General features: G+C 45.0%; 1 protein-coding gene across 1 annotated transcript; it reads right to left on the reverse strand.

Annotated features, from left to right (window-relative positions):
* Positions 1-3,860: 3,860 nt before the first annotated feature.
* lhx3 (LIM homeobox 3) lies at positions 3,861-12,659 on the reverse strand. The gene is made up of 6 exons (XM_068335019.1): positions 12,288-12,659; positions 7,902-8,073; positions 7,580-7,782; positions 6,095-6,246; positions 5,125-5,296; positions 3,861-4,716 (listed from the first exon to the last, which is right to left on the reverse strand). Exons 1-6 carry the CDS (start codon positions 12,355-12,357, stop codon positions 4,283-4,285), a joined length of 1,203 nt encoding a protein of 400 aa, XP_068191120.1. The 5' UTR covers positions 12,358-12,659; the 3' UTR covers positions 3,861-4,282.
* Between the last annotated feature and the right edge of the window lie 1,603 nt (positions 12,660-14,262).

Below are 14,262 nucleotides of genomic sequence, written 5' to 3' on the forward strand. Positions count from 1 at the left end.
ACATAATTGAAAACTGTGATGGCGGAGCGGCCATCTGTGAGTCTGAGTGGTTTGGTGAGTGTTGCCTGTGTGGGTGTGGAGGTCAGGGGTTACGGGGGACCCAGACAGCCTCCCGTAGGGAGTTGTTAACACCTCATAGATGCCAGAGGGGCCGGGGATGGCCCTCAGCAGGGCCAAGGCTCCTAATGGGAAGACGGGGATTATCCCTCCATGAGTCAAACACAAACAGGAACCAGAGACCCAATGGCGTTCCCAATGCTCCATCGCTGCTGGGAAGATGGGAAGTTTGTTTCCTACACAGATGAATTATTCCTTAAATCATTACTCGGTTATTCATGTGATCCACGGGACTTTAATTAAATTCCAGATTTGATTATTATTTCTGTTTGAGTCATTAATCACCACGGCTGGGGAAACTCCTAAACAGCTGGTTCCATTTCGCTTTCGTTTCACGTCGTCGGATTAAAACAAGAAACATTGAAAACAATCACATCATCAGCAAAATGTCGTTTCCGTCCGCTAAAGAAGAAATAGAAGAGATAAATACAATCCTGTGTGGGTTTTTTTTTAACACAACACAGATGATGTATGGCACAAATGAAGCAGTAAATCATTAATGATGAGACCAAAACATCTCTGGAATCGGGATGCTTCCCGTGTCTTTAATGTCTCTTCCAGGTGCATAAAAAATGACAAACACTCGCAGCGAGCGATGAGAAGCGGTGACTGATGCATCAGGCCATACATTTCTAATCCCGGCGTTTTCCTGAACGCCTCTCAGTCAGGCGGCAGACAGATGAGCAGATATTGCATTCCTGTCCAAGAGTGAAATGAAGACATAATTATGCAGCTGGCGGTGATGGAGAGGCGGAGCCTGACGCGTCTGATTAAAGCCGTCAGTGGAAACACGATAATGACCGTGTTGATTAGTGAGATTACTTTCATGCTGCTGCCATTAATCCACGCCTAAACAAAAGTATCCTGTGGGTCAGTGCTGTGTTTGCAGTTTATTCACCGTGTGTGTGTGTGTGTGTGTGTGTGTGTGTGTGTGTGTGTGTGTGTGTGTGTTAAATATTGTCTTTTCTTCCTATATATTTATGTATGGTTTTTTTTATATATTTAGAAATACAAGTTTTTTTTAAAAAAACATTTATTCAGCAATATGAAATGAGTTTTTAATTATTTTTATTTTTATTTTTAGTGATTTTTCGTTGCTGTTTTCTGATTCTTCTGCAGGATCTTATTAATTAACACTTTAATTGATTACTATCTGAACCCCCCGCCCCCCATCCCTCCATCCATCCCCTCCTCAAGTGGTCCCACAATGAAAAAGAGCACGCCGCGGCGTCCATGCATCCATTTAAACACACACAGACACACACACACACACACACACACACACACACACACACACACACACACACACACACACACACACACACACACACACACACACACACACACACACACACACACACACACACACACCAGTCCTGTGTCAGATGGTGCTGAGTAAATCAGGCCTGACAATAACACCTCCCCTGGGTCCCACACATCACAGCTACAATTCAGACCTAATGGAGCAGCAACGGAGGGGAGGTGTGTGTGTGTGTGTGTGTGTGTGTGTGTGTGTGTGTGTGTGTGTGTGTGTGTGTGTGTGTGTGTGTGTGTGTGTGTGTGTGTGTGTGTGTGTGTGTGTGTGTGTGTGTGTGTGTGTGTCCAGGTTAAGAGTTAGTCCAAAGCAACAGTTTAACGGCAGCAGCACCGCTTTCTTCACCGGGAATTGATTTTATTTTCGTGTTGAACTTTAGAAACAGACAAATTATCATTTACTCAAAGTTCAAGAATCTACACAACATCAGATCTTGACGAACACATGTTTTTTGTACATTCTGAATAACTTGTCGTCCTGCTGAGGGTTTGATCAGAATCCCACTGAAAACTATGTCGTCTACATCGTCATGGAAACAGCTTCCAACAGCAACATCTCGCAAAAATGTGATGTGAGCATCAAGGTTAGAAATGTTTAAGAGCCGTTGCTATATATATATATATATATATATATATATATATATATATATATATATATATATATATATATATATATATATATATATATACACACCTTTCAAACCCAGATGTTCCTGTCATATTAAATACATGTGGTTCACACCTCCTCCTCCTCATCATTGGTCTTCATTTGGGGGGAGGCGTTAGGATGGGGGGGTTGGTCATGTCTTTTCTCAAGCTTCCAGCCTCTCTGTCCTGTTTTCCCACCATTTACTTAATTATTGCACAGGTACGTCACGTCTTTGCAGACGACTCCTTTCTCTGCTCTCATACGACCCATCCAACAAATTGCATTTCCAAGTTAATCTCATTCTCATGCTCAGAAAACGCTGGCTTTACACTCAATCTGACAGAGTGAGTTTGGATAATCCCAGCAGTTTGTTCAGAAGAGTTCATTCTGTGGTCAGGAAACTCCCACACCTGTCGTGTGACGGCCGGAATCAAGGTGAGGTGCGATCGTCTAACAAAATAACAGAGGTCAGTGAACTCACCACGAGGCTTCTTCACGTCTAACCCCGAACACAAACGGCCGCATTACCTGACCAGGTAGGATTAACACAGCCTTTCACGCTAAACTCTCACCGCCAAGAAGTCTCCAGGTCGAGTTTCACACCTGTCGCTTTTCTGAGGCCACACCGGCGTCTCACCTGGACGACTGCAGATGGACTTCCTGTCCGGGTGTCCTAATCCGCCTCAGGAAGTCAGAGGAGCTCCAGAAGAACGGTTGGAGGTCACACACAAAGGTGTGAAATCATTCAAATCACCTGTGTTGCTGGGGGGTGGGGGGAGGGGCGGAGCCTGGATTTATTTCTAAGGGGGGTCGAAAACATTCAAGTTTTTCTCATGGTGGCAGATTTTCAATTACACGACACAAGCTAAACCATTATCAATCAGTCAATCAATCAATCAATCAATCAATCAATCAATCAATCAATCAATCAATCAATTAATCAATCAATCAATCAATCTGCAGTTGCTAAATGTATGTCATGTTTTTTACTGATCATACATTTTGTATTCAGTCATAATTAGAGGAAGTAAAAAACATTTCAACATTTTTATTTAGGGATGGATGGATGAATGGATGGATGGATGGATGGATGGATGGATGGATGGATGGATGGATAGACACGCCTCCACTTCCATATATACAGTTTAATCTGCTTAATTGAACCAGGAATGACAAAACAAATGAGAGGGGGGAAGTACGGGTGCAGGGGCCACCTGGCCCCTCCTCCTGGCCCCTCCTCCTGGCCCCTCCTCCTGGCCCCTCCTCCTCTAATGGATGCAGGTTCGATTCCCTCGGGGGCAGGCGATCTCTGAGGTGATGATCCGACATCAGAACCGCTGACGGAGCGATCTGGTTTCAGATCCCTGTGTGTGTGAACACGACTCCGGCCGGGTTTCTACTTCCTGTTTACCAACGACTTCTCCGATAAACAAACAAACAAACAAACAAACAAACAAACAAACAACCAAAAACAACAGCCGAATTGATTTTGGTGACAAATTTATTAAAGTCCTGTCGTTTTATCATCATCATCATCATCACCAGAAGGAATAAATAAGACATAAAACGTTTTGCACATAAACAAATGACCACGTGGGGGGGTGGGGGTGGGGGGCGGGGGGCAGCAGTTCTTCTGGGGTAGTTTCGTAGAACAAATGAATGAGACACTGAGAACACACAGATGCATAGAAAGAACCGTTAAAGACAACACCCCCCCCCACATCCCTACCCGCCCCCGACCCCACCCACCGCCCCGCCCCCCCCTGCTTCAGCATGTACAAGTCTTTACATCGGAGTCCCTGTTCGTGTCCAACAAGGGACTGTATAAAAATAAAGTCTCCACAACGATAAACCAATATATAGATATATATATATATATATCGTTTATATATTTATAGACATTTGGCAACGACCAGACATTGTTAGGTTCTGAACATGGAGATGGGTTCGGCGCCCAAAGGGGCGGGGGGTCTACTCGGAACCAGCTACTTTATAAAGCTCATGGTGGAGTCTCCGAAAACAGCTCCCCAACCGGAGGACAGTCTTCAAGTGCTTCCAATGAAGGAAGTCTTCCTCCCCCCCTCCCTCCAGATTGGAGATACGGCGCAGAACTGTCAATCTCATGAGATCCAGGATCCAGGCAGGCCGGTCCAGTACGCAGTCCCGGCCCAGTTTCTGTCCCAGAAGACTGATGGGGACTGATCAAAACTGCCCCTGGTCAACTTCGTCTAACCAGGAGGCAGGACTGGCGGGAAAGTCTGGGTACCCCCCGCTGCTGCCGGTGGACAGGTCCGAGCTGGGGCCATTGGCCCCGCCCACGGAGACCCTCACGGCGGGGTTGATCCCGGGCCCGCCTCCCTGGGTCACGATGGAGAGGCCGGTTTCAGGGTAGACCAAGCTGGAGATGAGAGGCTGGTGTCGGGGTAGAGGGTGCGACCCCGGGGACTGGGGGAGACCGTAGGGGCTGTTGGATCGGATGTCGTGGAACTGGTCCTGAGAGGGGAGACCGCCGTGCTCCAGGGGGAAGGAGTTGTGGTTGTTGTTGCCCCCCTGGCGGCCTCCCATGCCTGGGGAGGACTCGCTCAGGCTGCTGTAGATGCTGTTGGTGAGTCCGAGCTCTGACATGGGGGGTTCATCTACGGAACAAGGACAAGGAGCTGGTTGTTAGATCAGGGGTGGGCAAACATGTTGACCGATGGTCCACCTGATGTTTATTGATGCTAATGCTAATGACATGAAATAATTACATTTAATTACAGGCAAATGATGTGATGTGTGTTATTCTGATTTATTGTACAGTAACTTATATCACGTGCTTCTAATGGTTTATTAGTAATTTCATGATAAACACGTTCAGGCTTGGACCCTGACTGGACTCCGTTACCATGGAAACCAAACCCAGTGTCGCGTCAACGTTCAAGAATAACGATGCTGGTTGTCTTCGGCCGCTCCAGACGGATGACTTCCAACAGGGTCACCGTCATCCGTCAGGGACGTCGTGATGGCTGCATTCCATTTATCTGCGCCGGGGCTCTGAACCCTACCTGTGAAGGACACCTCGGCGTCGCTGTCCATCCCCTCCTCCTGGATGCTGTCCTTGTCGGATTTGGAACTGCCCCTTGACCTCTTCATGTTGCGGAAGTATTGCCCCCACCTCTGGCGGCCGGCGTCTTTCTTCAGCCGCTTCTCTTTAGCTCTCCTGTTCTGGAACCAAACCTGGAGGGTAAAAAAAGATGAGGTTTGAATCCCTCAGGTTTGTTTGTTTGTTATTATTTATGATTAGAGCCTTAAAAATATCCCACAATGCTTTGGGGCATCACACAGGTCTGGGTTCATCCCTGATTTTGCATGAAGTTTGGAGGACTTGTGGACGTGTGTGTGAGTGTGTGTGTGTGTGTGTGTGTGTGTGTGTGTGTGTGTGTGTGTGTGTGTGTGTAGGGGGGTGTCGTGGGGGTGGAGGGTGTCAGATTTATCACACATTTAATTAAGTTCAGGAGAGCTACAAGTTGTCCTCGCCCTGAGGACCAGACACGGTTTTAATGTATTAAAAAGTTCAACATCCGGAGCTGATCGATCCATAAATTAAAACCTGTGGAAAAATAAATAGGAAGATAAAAAATAAACTGTTTTCAAGTGTTTATGGCCTCACGAATATACGTCCTTTTTTTTTCCATTTCATCTCACAGAATTATCTCAGTTTCTCCATTAACGACTTTCCTCCCAGCTGAACCCTCACCTCCTCTTCCTCACTGAATAATGAGGAGCATTTTTAGTGGCTTCCATCTCTACTTTTGTCCTTGCAAATAAAACAATATATATGACCGAGCAGCCAGTGGGCCTCCCCACGCAGACAATATGCAGCCCTCTTAGCATTGTTAACGAGCTTGCACTTAAACCAAGCTGACTCTCCTGTGGACTTCATCTTCCTCCCGCTGCCATAAATTACCAGTGCCACAACTGGTCCCGACGTTAATGGAAAACCCCTTAATGGGTAACTTGTGATGTACTCGATACCTGCACGACCCGCATGTCCAGACCCGTCTCCGAGGAGAGCTGCTCCCGCACGTGGCGTGCGGGTTTGGGGGAGTTGTTGTAGGCGTTCTTCAGCGTCTCCAGCTGCTTGGCGGTGATGGTGGTCCGGGGCCGTTTGGCGGTGGAGTCCGCCTCTGAAAGCAGATGGGAGAGCAAGGTGATGTGTCAAATAAAACGATTTTCATTTGGTAATATTCAAATTAAATAAAGACTGGACGTTTAACGGTGTTCTCCACCGATTCCATGCGTCATTACGCAGCGCTTCGATGGATTGCTGGCTCTAAAAATGATGCAAAAAAAATGATTTATGGTCATAAAGATAATAATATCAGCTTGGGAATATCTTCAGATGTCCAGTCCCTGCAGGAAAAACTCGTTATTTATGCGAGAACGAGTAAGAAAACTCTCACAAACCCATCGCGTAAAACAGTCCATATAATCTACAACTTTCTAATGAACCATAAATGGATAAATTCCCTTCAGCCTATAAACCGAACTCTGGCATCCTCTCTAACTGCATCCTGTCCAGCACAGCAAAAAAATACAAACCCATCATCCAAATGGATGCTGCCCAAGTAATTGCGCCCTCTCATTAGTAAAATAAACGTGTGTGTTTTTAGAGAAAACTTGTTTTAACTCGCCGCATTAATCAACACTCGGTGTCGGCAGTAAATTCTAACAAACAGATGGGGAGATAAAAACCGGACGGTGCCCGGTCTGCCCCGTCAGGAGCGCAGCTGCTGCTGTTCGGGAAATGAAATGTTTAGAAGCCCAAGTTTCTGAAACGAACAAAATTAAACAGAATGATTCTAATAATTCACGTCCATGCGGAAGAAAATTAACTGCAGCAGTTTAGTAAAAAATATTTCTGTGACGCGATGAATTTAGACACAGCAGTGCTGGATAGAAATCATGAATTCAGTTTTAATTTGATGTCATTTTATTTTTTGTAGATTTCCTCTTTCTCATTTTAAATCATGTCAAATTCAGAATAGAAAAATCGTCTAAACACACGTGAACAAATCAATTTTGTATTAAATCAACTGATTAGAAGCGAGTTCCTCCACCTGGACGTCATTGATCAGATTATATTCTATATCCATAATTAATAATTAATTAACGTGGCCCTCTTTAGACACGTGCTTACAGACACACACACACACACACACACACACACACACACACACACACACACACACACACACACACACACACACACACACACACACACACACACACACACACACACCTCCGTGAGGCTCCTCCACTTAAACGCTTTGGTATCGATCTCGTTGCGCGCAGCGATGCGCCGGGGGGGTGGTGGTCACAGTTTACGGCTGACCCCACGGTCCCGTCAGGAACACCCCAGGCGTCACGTCACACAAAACGTGTCTCTAATTTGTCACATTTTCGGATGCGGTCGTTAGCTGTTGGATAAATCCACCCCCCCCGCCCCCCGGGCCGCACCTCTCTGCTTGGCCGTCTCGTAGTCGGCCTTGCACACCAGCCGGCTGTCCTCCATCAGGTAGTACTCGTCACCCGTGGCCAGCTGCCTCTTGCACACGATGCAGGCAAAGCAGTGCAGGTGATAGACGAAATCCTGCGCCCTCCTCACCACCTGCGTGGGGGGGATTCCCTGCTGGCAGGCGGCGCATTTGGTCCCGAATCTCCTTCGGGGAATCAATGATTTAAAAGTGATTTAAAGGAAAAACTTTGGGGGAAAAAACCCTCAAGGTCTATAATTTAAACCAACATTTTCCGTGCGTAAAACCCCCCAAAATGTGCTCACTTGAAGAAGTCCTCCTTGCAGTACACGCTGTCGCCTCTGCTGAAGCATTTCTCCGCCAGCTGCGCCTGACAGTCGCTGCATTTCAGGCACTTGCTGTGCCAGTGGCGGTCCAGCACTTTCAGGATGAACCGGTCCACGATGTGCTGGTTGCAGCCCGCACAGACCGGGACTTCTGCAGGAGACAAGGTGGAGACGCGTCAGTCCGTTCGGAATCCTCACAGGCGCAGAAGGACGGCCGGACGCGCGGATTGCGCCGGATATGTGCGCATTTAGGGCTTCCATTCGATTATTATCTGATGTATTAATTACACAGAACTTTATAGAACACGTCAGAATTCTCAGTTGAAATAACGTATTTATTAGAATGTTTATACACATGATTCTTTTATTTATTTCATTTAAAAAGATTTAAAATATGGATTTAAACAACAATATATGAAGTAACTTCCAATAAAACTGTATTTAATAAAACAATCCCCTTCCATGTGTTTCTAAGGTTAATTTGCAGAATAAATGTCAGTGATGATTTTTTTTCCTTCATAATGTTTTTAAAATCTAATTTTAGTAAAATAGTAAAGTGTTTAAAACACGACAAACTTTTAATGACTTCTTTAATAGGTAATACATGCAGATCGTTCATCGTTATTTGTGTTTACACATGGCAGTAAACACAAATAAATACGTAAATAAATAAAGCCAAGGTGATGTCAGAGCTCACCTAGTGATATTTATGACGTCATTTTAGAGATGAACTTTCTTTCGTCTGATGATTCATTCCGTCTATAATGTAGCAGGATCTGATCAATACTTGAATTAAATACAGCCTATAGATTTTTATATTGATCATTTTTGGTGGATTATTTGAACAGAGTTAAGAAAATCTGGGGTTTTTTTGTCACTTACTGTCTGAATTATTTTTAATAAATGTATTAAATGAATTAAATTTATTCAACTCCTGAAACATTTACTATAAATAAATAAATAAATGCTGTTTACATAAATATTAAACAAAAAATAGAGAAATTGTGCTGAAGTCGACCGTTCAGAGCAGGAACAGAAAGTTTGACGGAAAGAAAAAAAAATCATTAAAAAAATTATTATTATTATTATTATTATTATTATTATTATTATTGTTATTATTATTGTTGTTGCTGTTTATAACAAATGAACACATTTGCGCACCAACTAAACTCATAGAGGTTTGCTGAAATTTCTACTTCAGATCTAAAATGTGTGGCAGCTGCTTCCTCAGACAAAATAAAATGGATAAAAAATGAAATTTAAATGTGAAATAATAAATGATCAGACCACTTCTTTCTTTCTTTCTGTCTTGTTATAATGCACTAATGTTTATATTGTATTTCCTTTTGTTTATTGGTGTTCAGTGTTTTTGAGTGTTTAGTGTTTTTGAAGTTCCATCTAATGAAAAATTGTTAAATGTTCTAAATGTTTGAATGTGAAGTTTTTTTGCAAAAAATCTTCTGAAGCACTTTAGTGCTTTTCATCAAATGTAAGTAGTAAAATGTTTGAATGTAATTAAAGTGTTTTTGCAAATAAATAAAAATAAGATCTATCTTTCTCTTTTTCTTTTTTAACTAATAAAAGAAAGGCTTGCGTTTCGAACCTCTCGTTCCATCCGTGCGGGGAATCGCATTCCTATTGTTCCGTCGTGGGCGAGTCGTGAAACATTAATGCGTCATTTCTCCGGGGATCAGCCCCACCGGGCCGCACAAGTGCGCCGGGAGCCGCGTGAAGAACAGGTGTATCCAGGTCATCATTAATTCAGCGCCCTCTGTAAAACTAGAGCACTGCGACCTGAAGGCTCCCGGCTCCCGGTGCGGGACCTATAGGGGGGGGGGGGTTAAAACCGGGGACCCCCGCACCACCCAACCGGGGCCTCTCACGTAAATTCACATGATGTAAATCAGGAGAAAGAACCAAGAACGAACGTGCAGTCGTGTATCAGAGAGGCTGACGGTGGTGAAATACAGAAAGGAGAACGGATCAGATGAACCCGTGCGTAAAAGTTGCGTTGCCGACTGGAGGAGAGACGCGTCCTCCATCCCGGCAGCTCGATTCCCCCCACGGGACGTTTGCTCAAATGGAAACACATCTGCAGCCCCCTGCACACAGCTCCCAACCGATCCCAGAGCGTTGCCAAGCCGTTACCTTTCCGCAGCGCCTCGTTGCGCGACAGCAGCGCCAGGAGCATCTGCGCGTTATGCGGTGCGTCTTTGGGTGAGTCGCGCTCAGCATCCATCGCTCATGACGTCTCGGTCCTGGGTCGGGATCCGTTCTCTAAATCGGTCGAACGCGAGCCTCACGTCGAACTCCAGCGTCCGGTGTTGTTTGCTTTTGTGCGTCAGTGTGTTGCAGCCTGTGCAGGATTACGCTGCGCCGTTTCCCCGGCGACGGGGAGATTGATTAACATCACCTACCGAGCACCTTTACCCGGAAGAATAACGGGAGGAAAGGCCAGTGAAGTTTCAGCGCTGGGGGGGATAGCGTTACTCAGAGAAGCGTTACAGTGGTGACCAATCAGAGAACAGGAAAACACACCGGAATATTTCCTTATATCCATTTTTAGCTAGTTTTTTATTTGTTTTCTATCGAAATCAACCGTTTTTACAGCTGTGAATTATTTTATTTCTCTAATCTCACACTCAGCTGATGTCTGCGGAAAGAAATGACGGCATTTTCTGTCATTTAAAAAAAACCAAATAACTGACTTTAATGCCACTGATCGAATTTTGGAATAAGATTGTATCACTGTACTGACCACCGAATGAAATAAACAGGATTGACATGCAAATGCAATTTAAAAAAACAACAAAGAATAGATCAACAGTTTAAAAAAATTCCCTGAATGAAATTAAATCAAAACAGAAAATCCAGAAAATTGCATTTCCTTCTGTTTGTCAATAGATTCCACCCGGGGGTTCGTCACGGCGGACAGGAAGTAATTCAGGAGTCCAGGATTGGGGAAGAATTCCTTCCTTTCATTTTTAGTTACTGGCGATCAGATTTTGTAGAAATAATAATAATAATAATAATAATAATAATAATAATAATAATAATAATAATAATAATAATAATAATAATAATAAAAACACTAAGAAGAGAGTAAAAATGTAAAAGAAACAGCACTTTCATTTTCACTCGTGAAAGAAATAAAAAATGTTTCTTCTTGTGGTTCGATTGTTTTTTTTCTGGCTACTTTTTCAAACACACAAACACACACACAAACACACACACACACACACACACACACACACACACACACACACACACACACACACACACACACACACACACACACACACACACACACACACACACTTTCACCTCGCGTCTTGGGGCTCAGGACAAGTGTTTATTTAGGGGAGAGATTGGCTGTTCAATAATATGTTGATCGGTCCAACACCCCAATGAATTTTATTGACACTGATCTTTGGCACAAAAGAGCGCCGGGGGAAATCACGGCTAGAGCCGCGGCCGCTGATCGATCACGGATCGATATCCCGTTCGGCCGCATTTCAGAAGTGTATGAAGGAGGTTTGGGAGAAAGGCGCGTTTCCTCTTACTTTTCAGCTTCGTCATCATTTTTATGTCATATTGAGGCCGACAGTAATGTGACAACAAAGCGATGAAGTAACCGTCCGGGACGGTCGCAAAGCATGACGGGAGAGAAAATCACGTCATTAGTTTGACGATTTCTGCGTTAATTTAGATTTTTATGGGCTTTTTGTTTTATGGGTACACACACACACACACACACACACACACACACACACACACACACACACACACACACACACACACACACGGTAAACAAACAAAAACCAACAACAACTATCATCCGGGTCTCCGCGGACGCGCCTCAGGTGTGTCCCACCTGTCGCGGCAGCAGCAACGTGACACCTGTTGGCTCTTCCGCGCCGGAGGCACGCGGGCCTGCAGGCTGTCGCGCGGGTCCGGTGGTCCGTCCGAGGCCACGCGCTCCCGTTACAAACCCCGCGCGGCGGTGTGCATAACATCTGCTCGTGCGATTCTCCCAACAATGAACGCTCATTACGCATTCATAACGTCCCACACGCGCAACGCGGAGAGAAGCGCGTCTCCACAGACACGGACCGGAGCCGCGGTGGATGATGGGAGCGGTATTCCGGCCCGGAGGATGTCCCGTCTGTCCGCGCGTAACGCGGCAGGCCGGTGCGTAAAAGCCGTCCGGAAAGACGCGTTCATTTCGCCGGTAGATCACACCACGTTAATGTTAAAGCTTGTTGTTTGTTTTTATTTATTTTCTGCTTTGGAGTCCAGAATCCCTCTGATTTCACGCCTCGTTGTTCCCGAACGCACGAACACGAAGTGAAGTATGGCTCTTACCTTGACCCGAGCTGTAGCGGGAGAAACTCCCGGTGTTCTGGCAGCTTGACCCCGGGTGTTCGAGCAACATGTCGAGGATGTTCCAACGTAAAAAAAAACACAAAAAACAAGCAAACAAAAAACAAAAAAAAAACAACAACAAAAAAAACAAAAAGAAAGAAATGCAGTTCAGAAAAAAAATGGATTATTCAAACCCGCACTTTCCTGCGGATTTGCGCCCTCGGTCCAGAGACGCTCCTCGTTTTCTTCTCGTCACTAAGAAAGAAAACTTTCAAAATTCATCAAGAGTTTCTGGATGCAGCAGGAGAAGAGGCTCAGATGAGATCCGACCATGAGGCTCAGCTGACGGCTTGACTTGTGTGGAGTCTGCGGGGCGGCGCGTCTCTGTCCAAGGTGCTGATGGGGGAGGCGTGTGTGTGTGTGTGCTGCTCCTATATTCACACACACACACACGCACACACACACACACACACACACACACACACACACACACACACACACACACACACACACACACACACACACACACACACACACACACACACACACACCCCTCCCTCTTTTCTCCTTATCTATGTTTACGTTGGGGAGCACGTGTCCGTCCTTTAAGGCGCACAATGGGCCAATCGCTTTGCGCTCGACACATTATTGTGATGCGTTTCTATGGATGCGTGTTTCTTTTGTTTGCCTAAAAATAGCAAGGGTGACTCGAGTGGGTTGGGGGGTGGGGTGGTTCTGCGTGCCGTCAGGTCCACCAGGTGAACGGGAGAAGAGGCGCGCCCTGCTGCGTTTATTTTATTAAAAAGAAAAAAAAAACCCCAAATATTTTAATCTGTGATTTTTTTTAGGAATTAAATTTAGAAATATGTGGGATATTTAAATTATAATGGTTTAAATTAATTCATTTGGGTGTTGCCTCCGATTGGCGGCTCCAGCAGCCAATTAGAATCAGAGTTCATTAGTCCGCTCGGGTTAATTATGACGTGTTCCATTTCAACACATCAACCACCTTTTACCTTCTCTCATCAAACCCCTTTTCATGCGTGGTGACAAAACAATTCTGGGAGGGTGTTTGTTTTTCCCGGACAGGAAGAAAATATATTTGTGTGTTTTTGTGGGCATGTATAATCTGTGGAGGACAGGTCTTTATGCAGATTATGGGACAAGTGTTTTGTAAATCTGGAAGGAGCTGTAACCTAAAGCCAACGCAGCAGCAGAAGAGCTTAGACCCGACCACACAGAGTCTTTACGGGGACATGGAGGGGCCGCTGTCAGAAATGGATTTAAGTGATGCTTTAAAGCTGGATTAATAAACTATTATTTTGACAGAATGTCACTTTTTATGACCAAGTTAATGAATTTAATCTGAGGAATGCCCCAAACCAGATCAGATATCCTCCCTTTCCTCTTGAGGACTCACCGGTTTGAAGAGCAAACCCTAAAACACCAAAGCTTTTATTTGTTTCTCCTCCAGACACTCAAAGCATCATCACAGGAAATTGGTAAAGGGTTCCCACACCTGGGTCCTCCTGGAGGAGAGCAGCTGCGTCCAGTCGGTGATGGTCCTCCATCCAGCCTCGGCCCTTTGCACCTATTACAACCTGATTTTTCACCTTGAATATGAGCTGGTTGAAGCCACTCAAGGGCCCTCCAGATGAAGAGGGCCCCCGGCCCTCGTGGATCACTTCAAAGGACGGGGCTGTGCTTGAAACCTTCTTCAAGGGAGGCACTAACCTGAACACACAAGGTGTGTGAGTGTGTGTGTGAATGTGTGTTGTGCGTTCTTGTGTTCTTTTTGGTGTCATTCTGCTCCAAAACATTTCCCATTGCAGGGGGGTCAAACTCATCTTCACCGAGGGCCACATCAGCATCTCGGCTGTCCTATAAGGGCCAGATGTAACTAATAAATGTACCTAAATGTAATATAAAATAAATAAATCCTTCAATGAAGGATCAAATATCATGGAATAAAGTA

This window comes from Antennarius striatus, chromosome 15 (genome assembly GCF_040054535.1).
Source record: "Antennarius striatus isolate MH-2024 chromosome 15, ASM4005453v1, whole genome shotgun sequence".
Taxonomy (NCBI): Eukaryota; Metazoa; Chordata; class Actinopteri; order Lophiiformes; family Antennariidae; genus Antennarius; species Antennarius striatus.